Below are 15,959 nucleotides of genomic sequence, written 5' to 3' on the forward strand. Positions count from 1 at the left end.
TTCATTGGTTAATAATTCTGTTGACTGTATTTAAAAACTGAACCAGTAAGATATGTCCCCAAGCGTAGTTTAACTGAACGTTCCCTCACTACAGCCAGTAACTGCCGAAAACCCCCAACAATTTGTTTGTTGTTTTTATTTTTGGTTTTCTGTTTTGTTGTTGTTGTTTTCCCCCCATCAGAAATTACATACAAGTAGACCAGAGACGTATATACTACTGGTTGTATATACTCTGATATAAATCCTCCCCCCCCCCCACACACCACCACCACACACATATATATATTTAATTTACATTTCCACTGCAAGTTCCCCTAAAAGCAGTACCAAAAGAAAATGCATTCATCGAGCTATGAACGCATTTGATCGGTGTCATGTTGAAGCTTCTCCTCCCACCTTGAATAAGACGAGACAACCGTCAGAAGTAAACATGTTTGTAACGTTATAGTGCTGTTCCTGGAATCCGGTTTGTACTGACGACCCAGACGTTTCAATAACAGATATATAAAGGAATATCTTCATGTAATTATGTCAATAACAACTAATGTTTATGAATGTAAATATAATTATGATACGTATGTAACCGATTTGTGTTCATACCGGCGTGAACATTGAACAAATACCGTTCAATCCTGATATAAGTTAAGTTATGGACCCCCATGCTTAATTAGTTTTTAATTATAAGCTCTGTTATTACAAATCAATTTTCGATCAATCGATCTATAGTGTTTATCAATCCCGATTTTAAATGACACATCGTCATTATACAACAACAAAGTGTTGGAATATTAAAGAAGATTTTTTCCCTTATTTCAGTGTTGAATTATGACAGAAAATTCTTTAAAACAAAGACTTCTCCTCTTCAGTAAGTACTGTAAATAATATAATTTATTTGGCAATATATATAATGTGCATCTTTATAAACTCTGCGTTTTAATAAAATCACGGAATTAGATTAGTCCGTGATAAAATGAATACTGATCGACATATATATATATAAAAGGCTATAGGGGCAAAATAGTCCTAGGGGCTAAACTGCAGACTTGAGGGGTATATTCGCAGCCGGTTACACCATATTAAATAAAGGGTCGATGCATAAAATAATTTTAATATAGAACTTTAAAATTATAAAATAAATCTGTTCTTTTTGGGAATGCAGTCCTATATACTAGGATATGTGATTGCTCCAAAATTAAAACAGCTAAACATCAGTAATATTCCTTTCTACTCGCTTATAAAAAGTAATTTCAAAACAAAATATATTTCTATTATTAATGTTTTATGCTACATCTATATTTTAAACACCACGTATATATGTATACACCCTCAAGCATGTGTTACAAAATAAGTGTATAAGTCCGCAAGCATCAACGCATTGCATTGTGGGAAAAGTAATGACATCATATCTCATTTACATATTCAGATTATATTGTACATGTTCGCCATTTTGGTAGTGAAGATTTTGTGAGGCTACCATCCGAAGAATCCACTTAAAATCGGCAGTCATCGGTCCTTTTAGGGATTATATTAAGGATTACCCATAGTCTTTTGACATCACCCAAGCGAACGGACCTGTGTAAGTAATGCATTATTGGTTCAGATTGTTAATATTTTGATTTGTTTACAACTTGTCTCACCGACCTCTTTTGTCATGCATAGTCGCCGATCATGTCCGACGCTTACTTGCATAGCGTCATTTCATACCATGGTAACAAAAACGGTTTACTTTCATGGAAAGTTTGAGCATGTATTTACATTTTATTTCTGCTACCTAATTCGAATGCATCTTTTTGTTATGAAATGCATAAAGAAACTCCTTATAATTAATTTTCTTCCATGCTGGCCTTAGCATAAAATTACGATTCAGTTGAATGATACTGTTATTATAAAATCGTCATGTTTTGCTGTTTAAAACTGTACTTCAGCCTTTCTCTCATATATATGAGGAAATAGCAACTTAGTTGTATTAGAAAGGTAATTTCTGTACCACAATATGAAACGAATATATAAGAGATATTTGAGGATTTCTGAGAACCCATTCATGGTGGGGAACGGTCGTTATTTTCGTTATATTTGCAAAAACGTGAGGCCTTCGATGAAAAAATTAGATCATATGGGCTAAGGTAAAGCGAAATGGACTGATGTGCAAATTTAACAACTGTTTTCGGAATTATGCTTACGTTGAAAAATGTAGTATTTTTTCTTATTGAAAAGGTAGGTCATGAATCAACCTCCGCAGCTAGGAATGTACCGGTAACTGTACCTGTTGACCCACTTCCTGTTGTACAATTATGGGTGGAGTTTCGAAAAATATTGTGATATCCACAGACTATTTGTACAAAGAAGTCTTTGTTTCGAATGGTGATATCCTACCAGAAGTTGCTAATTAATATTCACAGCAAATTCATTGATTGAATCATTGATGGACCATCTGTCACATTTCAAGCATTCACATGCCTATGATTAAACATGTGTCAACCTGTAGGTTATTTATTGGAAATGTTTTTCTTTGTGTTCTGTTGAAGTATAACTACTATTTCACTAACGAGGTTGCTTTCAAAGTTTGGTTCCTACTGATTTTCAGTATTTTTAAGCAAAATTGTTACTTTTCTTGTTGTGTAAAAATCAGTACAAAAAATGTATGTGTGAATCAATGTCATTTTGTCTTCATGTGTTTTAAATATCATCAGGACCAGCAAATGTACTAAAGATTTTTATAGAACATGTGCTTTTAGTCTCTCAGGAATTACCAAGATGCATCCATTCATTCAATAACTTTAAAATGGTGACCAGTTTATTGCTCCTCGGCTTTCGGCAGCTACTTGTGGTCCAGTTTGTTTGTAAACAGTAAAATTGTTCTTTCAATGGTATGAATTGGAACAGTTCAGAACTTCTTAAATACCAGAAATATATAACACTGTATGATAAACATGTTATTCGTGAAATATGTAAGATTCAAGTTCAATTTGGTTGGGGAACAGATCTTGAACAACATAAATTGTTCTTAGAGTAATTAGATCCAAAGTCTTTGTCAACTCGTATAAGTATCAGGGAAAGGACAATGCACTGACACCACATCATGATACCTTTTGTAATATTTTTTTTTTTTGTCCTGGAAAGCATTATGGTTGCTTTTTTGAGCACATATTAAGAATTCTTTTCTCCCATGGACAAAGTTGTACTTTCATGTGTTAGTTCATTCTAATGTTTTAATTTGTGATAAGATTAAGAATGTTATTAATACGAAAAATAAGAATATTTGAAAAGATTTGTGATAACTTGCATTTAGTTATGTTGTGTAAGTATTGCCAGGAGTATTCCATTCAGTATTAAGAAGTAGAGGCTAAGTGAAGTATTTTGTGAAAAAGAACGCTCTCAGTCCAACTTCCATATAGATAAACATATGTTGGTGGTATAGACAAAGGCACAATGATATACAAATACAATTTTTCAATTTGATTCAAATGTTTATATCATTAGCCAACATCAAACATCACACGAGTATATGTGTGGGTTTCTTGTTGTGCGAATATATAGGTATGAGATGGCGTCTGATAGGCTAAATGATTATAACTGGTGGTCAATTGCAATGGTTGTCTTATGTAAATTTAAAATACGAATTGGCGATAAACTTGTTATTAAAGGTGATTTTTTTCTTTTGTGTCTTCAGAATTCAACAAATTGAACCTATTTTCAGAATTAATCAGTTTAACTTTTGAAGTTGGTAACATTATTTTATAATTTAGTATCAACATATAGTTTTACTTGAATGAAACATAGCAGGTTTTACTCGTGGTGGAAAACTTGGTAATTGAATGAAGTGCATCTGGTTTAGATTAGGGGAATTCTTTAATAGGTCCTATCCTGTTGCATTACCAAAATGAGGGGTTTAATCTTCCATGCATGTACATGGGTGATAGGAAATGTAGCACACAACTGTTGGCAAGCATAACATGATACAAATTTGTATGGAGTCTTAAAACTAAATACTAATTTTGTTCTATTTCAGTTTTTAACGGTTCGTTCATAGGGTAAGAGGGAGAAAATCTTCAATGACAGCTAAGGCAAGATGTCCTCACTCTCGGGGTTAGGTAAAGGTGACAGAGGAAGGGGAAAGTACAAATCTATAGATATAAATACCCTATATCAAGGCAAAAGTGTACCAACACAAAAAACTACAGGTAAGTTGGATATGTGCTTATGGTTACTGTATTGATTCCAAATTATTAATGTATTGATTAGAATGTGTGGTACCCTTTTTAAGATGTGAATTTGACTAATATTTATAGTATGAACTATGTCAAGATACATGTATAAATAGTTAATATAAACCCTTTAATTTACTGAGATGTTAGTTGGCCAATGCCAAATGTACATGTGAACAGTGATTCTGTCATAAATCAATCCGTTATATATATATATCTGTGTAGAACAGTGTATTCTCCCGGGAGAAAGAATTGCACACTATTTCATTTTGATTCTAAAGAAACTTTCTTTTTAACTTTAGTGCCTTCAAAAATGTCAATATTATTGTGTTATGTATTTGAATTATTTCCTGTTCCACTTTTAGTTACTCGTCAGCATGGGTTACAAAGCCTGGGTAAAGTGGCAAATGTGCGGCGCATGCCGCCTCCGGCCAACTTACCAAGTTTGAAAAGTGAAAACCTTGGAAACGACCCAAACGTCACTCTTGTTCCAACCGGAGGATCAGGTAACTTTTCTTTCAACAAAGCATTCATTATTAAAGATTCACCCTTCTACAAGAAAGAATATGATGTTTTAAAAAATAATATCCTGCAAATGATAGCATAAGCCAAAATTTTGGCATACATTTACTTAGTAATTACTTTTTCCTATTGCAATATACCTTATGTCATTGGGTTGACATTATAGGATGGGGCACGAAGGAGAAAGAGCAGGAGAAACAAAACACCAGTACGAATCAGCAGCCATCGTCGCAGCCGCAGCAGGCTACCACACCGTCATCGGGGCAGAACGTCAGCAGTGTAGGTGTCATTTATATTCCAACAAAAATAGAAACAATTTCAGCAATTAATTATTTGCTTTGAGTAGTTGGTGTTTTTTAAAAGAGTATTAATTAAAAAACTATAACACAATAATGTTTCTGTAGTACCAACAGATCTTTCATTAGTTGTTAAAGATGATACATAAAATTCATTACAATGCTATCTCTTATGCAGCAGGCAGGTGTTGCTGGGGGCACAACAACTGTTGCAGCAACATCAGTATCAACACCAACAACAACAACAACAACAGCAGGGGCAGGGGGCAAGCCATCATGGAGCAGTGTGGCAGTTGGGGACACAGCAAAGGGCAATGTTGTCAGTCACCAGTCACCAATGTTTCAGGAGGAGTTTCCCACATTAAAATCAGCAGAGGACAAAAAAGATGGCAAGAAGGAAGACGAACCACCTTCTCAGGTTGTAACAAAAGATTTGCCATATGGACCAGGGCCAAGTTTACGACCTCAAAGTAAGTGAAACATTTTAGTATGCTAGAGGTTCTGGGAATATTGATATTACATGTTTAAGTTTTATGTATAAAAAAAAAAGGGATTATGTCCTATGTAGAATTGTCTTTTGGTGTATTCTGTTGAAAACTAACAAAGTCAAAATGAAAGTCTGAACACTTTTCCAGGAATCCTTTTGGTAAGCATTTTCTGAACTGTGCAAATAATCTTTTGTAACTCGTTATATAAAGCTTTGTAAATACAGTTTTGATGTAAGCAGCTGTTAAAACACCATTGAATATCCATATTGTAGTAACTATTATAGCTAATGCCTAACTCTGTTGGTGAGTTTTACAGAAATGAGTGCTTTTATATAACACAAGGTGTCTTTGTTTTCAAGATGTAGGGAGTTGGCGAGAAGGAGGGGGGCGTGGCGCTATGCAGCAGCAGCAGCCCAAACCAGACACACCATCATCTCAGAGTTCTCCACAACCAAGCCAGACAGAAACACAACAGAATGGCCCCCCGACGTCCGGTGGCCCTCCAACTTCCAGTGGGGCTGACAGCCCTGGGACCCAGCAAGTGCCACCAAGGCCTGGGTCCAACCAAGGTCCTGGTGCTCAGGGGCCAATGCCTATGGGACCGCACATGGCCATTCCCCCGCAGTATAGGATGATGCCACCCTATGTAAGATTTCATTATGATTTCATCAAAATTATTTATTTTTAATCCGCTCTTGGCGAGAGCCGAGTGGCATATTAATTCTGTCCAGATAATGAAATGACGGATCCACTTTCGTTCGGGGTGCGTGCGCATAATTCAGTCTTGCATGCTTACGCTATAGTTTCGTTATTGTAAATAGAAAGTAGAATCTCTGACACTCACCTGTGGGTTACATGTTGCAAATGCTAGAAACTTTTAAAGAATGTTTTTTTGCTTTTTGACAGATGTATGGAAGATTTCCACCAGGGTACCCACCAAACTATTCAGGAATGCCACGACCTCCATACCCATATGACTCCAGGTTGGTTTCACGAGCATAACAGATTTGATTGAAACATGTGCAAAGATAAAGCTAAAAAATTATCTGCAAGAAAATGTGATGAAGTGTAGCTTTTTTTTATTTCATAAGTAACTTTACTCTATTTATAAAACCATGTGATCGGTCAAATTCTCAATTACACCAACAATTAAATTATTTGTAGATTTAGACATCCTGGGCCCATGCAGATGCAACAGAGGCCCCCATTGGACAGCAGTGAAGAGGGATACAAGAGGCCCCCTGTCATCACGGACAAGGACCTTAAGAGTTTTGACAACATGAGACTTGACAAAAGTGATGAAGGCTGGGCTGGTGCTCAGGGAGACATTGACTACTCGTAAGATCTTGCTATGCATTTTGTATTGTAGAATATCCCTAGTTGATGTTGTGGTTTGTTTACTTAGTTAAGCAGTTAGTTGGTCATGTTGAATTGTAAAATCTGCCTATTATTATAATGGAACCATATTCAGGTGAGCTCTGCCTTATTTTCCATGTTCTGATTTTAAAGTATATCTGCTACAGGAAACAAATTAGCGAAACGAAAACACGGCATTTAGTATCTAATAAACAATATTGTGAAAATGCAATGCATGTCGATATTGTAAAACTAGTTTTGTGTGGTTGTGGATAAGTATCCCTATCACTTATGTATAGCTCATCACTAGTCTAGAAAGCTACATGATGCTGATCACTATATAAAAAAAAATGAGAAACAATGACACAATTTTATCAATTACCCAACTTGCTCAATATGTTAGCTGTTGACATGATCACAGTCATCTTTTGTAAAAAAATATTGATTCCCCTTATTCTTCCTTCTTTCCAAGCAGTTCTTTCTCACCAAACACACCTCACTAAAAAGAAAACATAAATGAAGGTCAAAATTTTCTACTCAAAAATTATTCAGTGTTGTGTTAGTGTAAACACTACAGATATGGGCATGTCTGTTTGGATATGTTATTGTATGTGTAACTTTTGTGTGCATGTTTATGTTGTAGCTGTTGGAAACTGTCTTGGTCAGCAGACATTGGTAACCAGTTGAGCTATGTTTTACAGTAGTAATCATTCAGCACCAGTATTTTGACCTGGTCTTGTTTGAAAATAAGGGGTTCGGGACATAAGTAACATTATGATATGAAAGAATTTTAGGAATTAGATGGCAGATGTACATAATCTTGTGCTCTGGAGAAAACACCACCATACTAACACATCCAAAAATGAGGTTTTTATTCTGTTTTGGACAAGAACAAAAGCATAATGTCTTTAGAAACAAACATTTTTTTCTCAAACAAAGACCATAGGACAATTAAAGTGATTCAACAGAAATGGCTGATCCTGTCAAATAAATATTACAATGTCATCAACATAGGGGAAGTGAAATTGATATTGTAAACATTACTGCATTAGAATGGTAGTGGGTTCTGCGTTGAGTTACATTCTGCTGTTAGCCATAATATTAATAATAGTTGTATATTATTTTTGTAGGGAAAAACTTGTGTTCAGTGATGACGAGGAAGGCAATGAAGGAAGACGGTAAGTTATAAACCCTTCATAAGCTTATTGGTTAAATTTTGAGCATTGTCAAAGGTATTGGTAAGATTCCGTTAAAACATTCTTACTGCTACTCTGCATAATTTGCAATTTGTTCTTGTAAGGAGCACTTGCACATGTAATTTGTTTAAGATACCATCAAGATAATTAATATAAATATATCATGACATGTGGCACCATTTCCTATGTACTCATCATATTCAACATTTTGATGTTAAAACAGCAAGGTTTTAAAATTCATTTATAATTATAAACTTTTGACCTATCATCCTTAAAGTTATGAAATTAGATATTTTATCAATTGCAATATACAAACATTTTCAAAATGCCAGCCTTCAAGAATATGGTTTAAGTATATTTTTTTTCCATTTTTCGCATATCAGTCAAGGGAAGAAGAAGCACCATGAGCATTCAGACCACTCTGGCAAAGCTAAGGCAAGTGGTGATAACGACGAGGAGGACAGAGATGATATGTCCAAGGTATATTGGGAAACATCCTTCCTGTTTCATCTCTCTGCAGCAGGAGCTCATCAACTTGCACCTTACAGACTAGGGCTCATTGCAAGCCAGCCACTCTCTCATTCACAATAGCTTATTAATTGTTCTTCTCTTCATAAATCTTTCAGGCATCAAATGGTCTATGTTTGTTGGTCATTGCATAAAGCAATTTTGTAACAATACTTTATAAAAATTACTTGATGGAATAGCATTGCATCCTGACCTTAATGGTTGTTGGACTCTAACAAAATTTTGAGATTGTTTCTCTGTAACAAAACCTTGCGAGTATCATTTGAGAGCAATTGACTCAAGTAGCATTTAAACTTCTTCTTTGCTATCGTGAGCATGATGCCAAGAAGATACTGATCTTTTGAAGAATCATATTGTAAGATATTCTTTCCTAAAAGATGAAGTCGATCTGCATTATTAACAAACTCTTATATAACTCGCATCTGCTTATTCATTATAAAGCACTTGTATAACCAACTCTTCCACAAATGCTGAATATATTGAACACATCTCAAGAGTAAAGCTAGACATAAGTATGATTCTGATCAGTCTGACAAAAACCCAATTGTTCGTGCAAGTTATTTTAAAAGAATAAAACTCTGAATAAGGTGTACTCTACCTGTTCAAAAGTTTTTATTGACACAGCTCTAAACTTTCTGGAAAATACAAAATATCACTTCATCAGTTGAATCTGAAAGAAAATTTGATGTTTAAACAGTTGTTGGTGAAAATTAAGTCATGAAAAGTTCTTTGTGTTTGATCATATTTTAATTTCTATTCATCAGAGATTAGTGTCTGTGAACTTAACTTATTTCTTTATATTGAAGACAAGATCAACTGAACCTAATATCTTTATGGTTTAGTGTGTAATGCATATGTTTCCATGAACAGTCCATATTTGTGTATTTCACTAGAAATAATTAATATATTTAAGAAAGTTTTTCTGTGTTTTATTATCATCTTCGCTTTTGGAGATCAATGTTAAATAATTAATAATGTAATTTGCAGTTAAAACATACTTCCCTAATGTTATGAAAGCGAAGAAACAACTTATGAATTTTCACTTGATATTTAACTAATTCACAATACTGTATTGCCATTCAGGGTGAACATGGTCCCTCTATGTCTCGAGAAGCATGGGGCCAAGGACAGATACCACCTCAGTACAGAGGACAACCACGACCACCCCACCCTGGCATGGACGGGGTAAGTTTATCTCGCATTATGTCTCCCTTTCGAATGAAGGGAGACATATTGTAAAAGTACTGGTTCTTCTTGTTCTTCTAATCGCAACTTGTCCGGGCCATAACTTTTAAACTGTTAAAGATGTCTTGATGAAACTTTAGGTATGCATGCATCACGCATAGAAGGTGTGCAGTGCATTGGAATTAGGTTACTGTGACCTTCACCTCGAGGTCAAAGGTAGGATAAGTGCAACATTTTCAGCAAATTCTTGTCTGGCACGTACATTTTTAACCGCTAAAGATACCTTGATCAAACTTGAAGTATACCTGCATCACCAACAGAAGGTGTGCAGTGCACTAGAATTAGGTCTCATGCTTCACTATTTACAGAGTTATGGCCCTTTGTTTAATTTTAATACCGAAGTTTGTCCGGAGCATAAGTTCCATGTATTTCACCTACGATGACCAAACTTACCATACATATGTATCTTGGGAAGGCGGAATTTCTCGCACTAAAATCAGGAATTATGCCCCACTATATATAGAGTTATGGCCCTTTGTTTATTTTTTACACCTAAGTTTGTCCACAGAATAACTTCTAAACCATTAAAGATATCTTGATCAAACTTGAAGTATACCTGCATCACCCACGGAAGGTCTGCAGTGCACTAGAACTAGGTCTCATGCTTCACTATATACAGAATTTTGGCCCTTTGTTTAATTTTTATACCGAAGTTTGTCCGGAGCACAAGTTACCTGCATCACCCACAGATGGTGTGCAGTGCACTGGAACTAGGTCTCGTGCCTCACTATATGCAGAGTTATTGCCCTTTGTTTATTTTTAATACCGAAGTTTGTCCGGAGCTTAAGTTCCATGTTATTTCACCTACGTTGACCAAACTTACCATATTTATGTATCTTGGGAAGGTGGAATCTCTCGCACTGAATTCAGGTTTTGTGCCAAACTATATACAGAGTTATGGTCCTTTGTTTATTTTATTTTTGATACTGAAGTTTGTCAACGGCATAACTTCCATGTTATTTCACCTACGTTGACCAAACTTGCTATAGTTTTAATGTATCTTGGGAAGTAGGAGTGTTGCATTCTAAATTTTGGTCTCGTGCCCCGCTATATAAAGAGATATGGCCCTTTGTTAATTTTTTATACCAATGTTTGTCTATTGGCTAATAAAGGGAGACATATGTTTTTGTTTACAAAAACAAAATTCTAGTTCTTGATTGTTCTAAGTGAAACATTTGTCCTCTCAGACAATACTAGTAATGAAGAAGTACCTACAGATCTTTACTGGACCATAAGTTGCACTGTCAACATTGATATTTTGTCTGTTGATTTTTTTATGAGAGCTGAAATGTATTTTATTTCCTAATTACAGCGTTGGCAGATGCCCCCTTATGAGTTTATGGGTCCACCACCAAGGGGACCCCCTTATCCGCCACCGTACAGGGTACCTCCAGGTGCACCTCCACAGGTAAGACCAATTGTGTAGTTATAAAAACACATTTATTTTCTGACACAAGTTGCATTCTTGGTTTATGTGAGCTTGGTATGGAATTTGACAATAAACGATTTCAAAAACAAGTTTTGCCAAATGATGACCAGTGTTTATGCTTAGTTTTTACAAAGATGACAATTTCATCACTCACCGAACTGATGGCATAACATATGAAATTTACATATGAAATAAAATGATCAAGTTATTTCCATGTACAGAATCTTTGATATGTTGCAATACAGCTCAAAATACTATGGTGAAGATAAAGACTGGTTTTATGCCATAGTGTATTTAGAAGAAGATTTTGAAAATAATCAACCAGGCCTTTATAGCAGGATCTGCAGCAAATAAAAGTAAAGTTTGTTGTAATTTGGTGCAGATAAGACTGGTTTTATGCCAAGGTCTATATAGATAAATATCAAAAATTATCAACTAGGACTTTCTAGCAAGACCTACAGCAGATACAAGTACTGCTTGTTGTAATTTGTCAATATTGACCTTGTCTCAATCAAATCTTTTTCTCCGCGTCAGCTGAAAGAGGACGCAATATATTCTGGTTTCTTGTCCTGCAGTGGCTACATATTTAACTGGCTTATAAATAATCAGTTTTATGAGACAAAGTGCAAAATAAGAATTATCCATTAAGAATTTGCCAAATTTAGGTATATGCCAAATGATGACCAGTGTTTATGCTTAGTTTGTTACAAAGATGACAATTTCATCACTCACCGAACTGATGGCATTAATTAGTTAAACATGTGTTTCTTGAAAGCCTCTGATGATGAGAGGGGATTTTAGTTAAACCTATGTACATGATTAAGATATCAAGAATTTGGTATTAGTTTTGGTGATATATGAATGTTTAAAAATATACAGGTTTTGTAACAAGCTTCATAGCTAGTAGAAATATGTGTGCATAAGTCAGCATGTATCCCATGTCTATCTGTTGTGTTCAAGACCATGACCAAAGTAGCTGTTTGCATTAAAAAAAAAAAGAAGTTAAGTAATTTTAAGTCTCTTAACCTTCAAGTTCCATGAAGCCAAAGGATGATTAGTGTTTAACATTAGTTTTGTACGAAGATGACAATTTCATCACTCACCGAACTGATGGCAGTCATTGAAACTTGATGTTTAAGTGAAGAATTTACCTTTTGTAAATGCTTGTGCTTTTTTTTTAAAGAAAATCCCATTACACCAGTTTAAATTACTGCCCATTTATGTTTAGAATATCATTGAACAGAATGACCACCTTTGATGTTGCTCAAATTTGTATCAAATATTGATCTAAGCAGTCAGTAAGGTGAAGATGAGATTTATTACAACAAATTAATTAGTGGTAATACAACATTTCTATCGGTTTCATGTTTGTTGTGTTATAACTAAACCAAATTATATATGCTCCACAGAGACCACCATTTCCACAGCAACAACCTGCCATGCCACCTATGAGTGCAGCCAGCACACCTTCTCAACAGCAGTCCTCTGCACCTCCGCAGACACCGAGTCCTGGACCAAGTCCTGGACAGAGTCCAAGTCCTGGTCAGCCACAGACTCGGGAGCGAGAGAAGAAGCACTCAGGTGGTGGAGATGAGGAGGATGAGCACTGGAGGCAGAAACGCCAGCAGCGAAATGAGGAAGTGTCCAATGCCATTGAGCGTGCCAGGCAGAGGAGAGAAGAGGAGGAGAAGAAGATGGAAGGAGATCGCAAGGCAGCTGCAGCTGAGAAACTCAGACAGTTGGACGAGAGAACTAAGAAAAAGGATGGAAAAGTTTCCGTAAGTTCATATTTGTCTGATCTAAAATAGATTAAGATGTTTTATTCAGTGGCCAAATGATGACTTGTGTTCTAGCTTAGTTTTTTACAAAGATGACAATTTCATCACTCACCGAACTGATGGCATACTGAATAAAAAAAATATATGGTAGAAAAGTTTAATTCAGTAACAGTCTTTCAATAAAAAGAGAAGTGTACAACAATACAATATTTTGAAAGTAATTTGTGTTGTGTTTGTAACAACAGGAGTCCGATACAGATTCACACGCTGAGTCTACACACGCGGAGTCCCAAAAGTCTGAAGGAAGGACAAGTAGAACACCAAGTGAGAGTAGCGAGAAGGAGGGACGAGAACGGTCCTACAGCAGGGAACATAAGTTTTCGCCGGCTGAACAGGTTTGCATCTTTAAGCAATGTTACATCTATATCTTACAAGCTGTAAATATCAGTATAATTGATTGCTCACTAAAATTGTGATATTTGAACTATTTAATCGTATGAGGAGGTTTTCTATTGTTGAAAAGCCAGATGAATATCATATTCATATATTAGAACTTAATCTTCTAGTTCTGTTTCTTTTTAATAACATATTGTCCAAATCAATTAAGAAATCTTAATGAAATCAGATAGTCTAGTAAACAAAAAGTAAAACATCCTGAAAATAAAAGGAAAAATTTGGTTATCTGATATACGGATTACTACCATTAGTAAAGAACATATATTGAAAACTTTTATGCTAAAATTGAATAATTTTTGAATGTTATTAGCAACCAAGTAAGAGTGGATCACGAGCAGTGCCACCTCGTTTCCAGAACAAACAGCAGCAGCAGCAGCAGCAAACATCTGAAAACACCATGAGGCAGCCTCAACCACAAAAACAGCCAGGGTCTCCCCAGCCACACCCTGGACAGATGAGACCTGGTCAAGGACCTCCTCCACCCTGGGGACCTTACCCTTGGCCTCCAGGAATGCCAATGCCATTTATGGATCCAAACTTTCCGAGGCCACCAATGCCAATGCAAGGTGTTTATTTTTTAGCCTTAAATGACAATGAAACCTAGTCATCATGGTATTAGTTTTGGTGTTATATGAATGAATGTTTAAAAATATACAGGCTTTTGTAACAAGCTACACAGCAAGTAGAAATATGTGTGCGTAAGTCAGCATGTATCCCATGTCTATCTGTTTGTGTTGTTCAAGACCATGACCAAAGTAGCTGTTTGCATTAAAAAAAAAAGAAGTTAAGTAATTTTAAGTCTCTTAACCTTCAAGTTCCATGAAGCCAAAGGATGATTAGTGTGTAACATTAGTTTTGTACGAAGATGACAATTTCATCACTCACCGAACTGATGGCAGTCATTGAAACTTGATGTTTAAGTGAAGAATTTACCTTTTATAAATGTTTGTCCTTTTTTTGCAAGCACCAATTAGTCCAGATGTTTTTTCTCCTTTTTGATTGAAAGGCAGATATATTGCATTATACATTCTTGAACACTGTCTAATTGGTTGAGAAAGATGTAAAACATTTTAATGTTACCAGCTCATTTTAAAAAGGATCATAAAGAAAGATAGTTTTTGCATCTCAGAATAACATTCCAAAATGTTTTAAATATATGAAAAACAATTGTAAGTGCACATGGTCCATCTCGGTTATCACTTACCGATCAAAAAATGTTGGCTATTAGCAATACATTGTCTTTTGAAGTTTGTTTACTAACCAAAATGACAAATAAACCAGATGGATTGGGGGGAGTTTTTCCTGTATACATGCAGGATAAAATGTAATATTTATAAATGATTTAAATACTGTTTTTTTTTCTTTTTAATAACATTTTGTCTGGAACATCAAAGAAATCCTGATGAAAATTACTGGCATTGCCCTCAGAAGAAGAGGAGAATAGATCACTGTACATTCACTTTAAGGCCAAATAAGTTCAAAGTTTTCCATAAAATTGCTGTAAATTTTTAATCATTGAAGATATAATGATTTTTGAAGAACAAATTCATATTCAGCAATTTGAAATTTACTTTACCAGGTATGCCTATGTATCCAATAAGAAGGAGAAACGATTCGCATGGTTCTGGAACAGACAGCCAGGATAACGAAGGACGCCAGGAGCCATTTGACCGTGACCCTAGAACTGACCCTAGAGCTGACCCCCGAGCATGGGGCAACTACTCAATGCCGCATGGACACCCTGGCCAGTATGACGGGAGGCCTAGCCCATTCTTTGACCGCATGTATCAGGAGTATGAAAGAAACTTTTTAGACTATAATGACCGAAGGTAAATTTCCCCCTTTTCCAATGCAATCGACTTTTAATTTGCCTATGGAGAATAATTGTAAAAGAAGTCCTTCACTTTGAGATCTATATTGAAAAACAAATTCATTCATTTCCTCTACAATTTAGTGAAGAAGACTTTTTGCATATTTGGTTACACAATATTTTCATATATCTTCCTATTTTGTTGGCAAGAAAAAGTTTTGAACAACATCATTGGATATTAAGCACTATGAAGGGAGTCAGGAAAAATAAAATACATACTTAATTTATTAATATTCTTCACAGGGAACATGACAGGAGGGAGCGAGAAAAGCAGGAAAAATTGACTTATGATGATGACAAAGACTACGATGCTGAAGAGTCTGAGGAATCTTCAAAGGAACCAGACCGGGATCGTCCACCAAGGGTACAGAGGGACCCATTTGATGACACACCTGACCGGGACCAGGGAGACCATCGGGATCACGACTGGTCACCCTCTCCAAGGTAACATACAGCTCTGTGTCATAAAGCTATGGCATAGAAACGGATAAGAGTCGGAGGCTGACATTCTTCATATGATTACCTGATCAGCTAAACTTGTAGGGAGGGAAAATGTGTTACATTTAAGTTTCCAGTCTATGATTTCTTTT

General features: G+C 35.6%; 1 protein-coding gene across 6 annotated transcripts in view; it reads left to right on the plus strand.

The window, feature by feature from the left end:
* Positions 1–1,421: 1,421 nt before the first annotated feature.
* The window catches only part of LOC110442366 (protein PRRC2C-like), a 33,454-nt gene continuing 18,916 nt past the window's right edge, over positions 1,422–15,959 (plus strand). For 4 of the 6 annotated variants that reach the window (XM_021485939.1, XM_021485948.1, XM_021485970.1 and 1 more), the window contains exons 1-17: positions 1,422–1,576; positions 4,010–4,181; positions 4,571–4,711; positions 4,894–5,006; positions 5,202–5,493; positions 5,871–6,157; positions 6,418–6,494; positions 6,676–6,849; positions 7,998–8,045; positions 8,447–8,543; positions 9,675–9,776; positions 11,149–11,244; positions 12,675–13,043; positions 13,289–13,438; positions 13,810–14,065; positions 15,079–15,328; positions 15,613–15,813. In XM_021485939.1, the coding sequence (XP_021341614.1) occupies positions 4,070–4,181; positions 4,571–4,711; positions 4,894–5,006; positions 5,202–5,493; positions 5,871–6,157; positions 6,418–6,494; positions 6,676–6,849; positions 7,998–8,045; positions 8,447–8,543; positions 9,675–9,776; positions 11,149–11,244; positions 12,675–13,043; positions 13,289–13,438; positions 13,810–14,065; positions 15,079–15,328; positions 15,613–15,813 (2,765 nt within the window). In that variant the 5' untranslated portion in view covers positions 1,422–1,576; positions 4,010–4,069. The remainder of the gene's footprint in view (positions 1,577–4,009; positions 4,182–4,570; positions 4,712–4,893; positions 5,007–5,201; positions 5,494–5,870; positions 6,158–6,417; positions 6,495–6,675; positions 6,850–7,997; positions 8,046–8,446; positions 8,544–9,674; positions 9,777–11,148; positions 11,245–12,674; positions 13,044–13,288; positions 13,439–13,809; positions 14,066–15,078; positions 15,329–15,612; positions 15,814–15,959) is intronic. The other 2 variants (XM_021485963.1, XM_021485956.1) reach the window with 2 other exon arrangements.

Source organism: Mizuhopecten yessoensis, unplaced genomic scaffold, assembly GCF_002113885.1.
Source record: "Mizuhopecten yessoensis strain PY_sf001 unplaced genomic scaffold, ASM211388v2 scaffold1883, whole genome shotgun sequence".
NCBI classification, from domain to species: domain Eukaryota; kingdom Metazoa; phylum Mollusca; class Bivalvia; order Pectinida; family Pectinidae; genus Mizuhopecten; species Mizuhopecten yessoensis.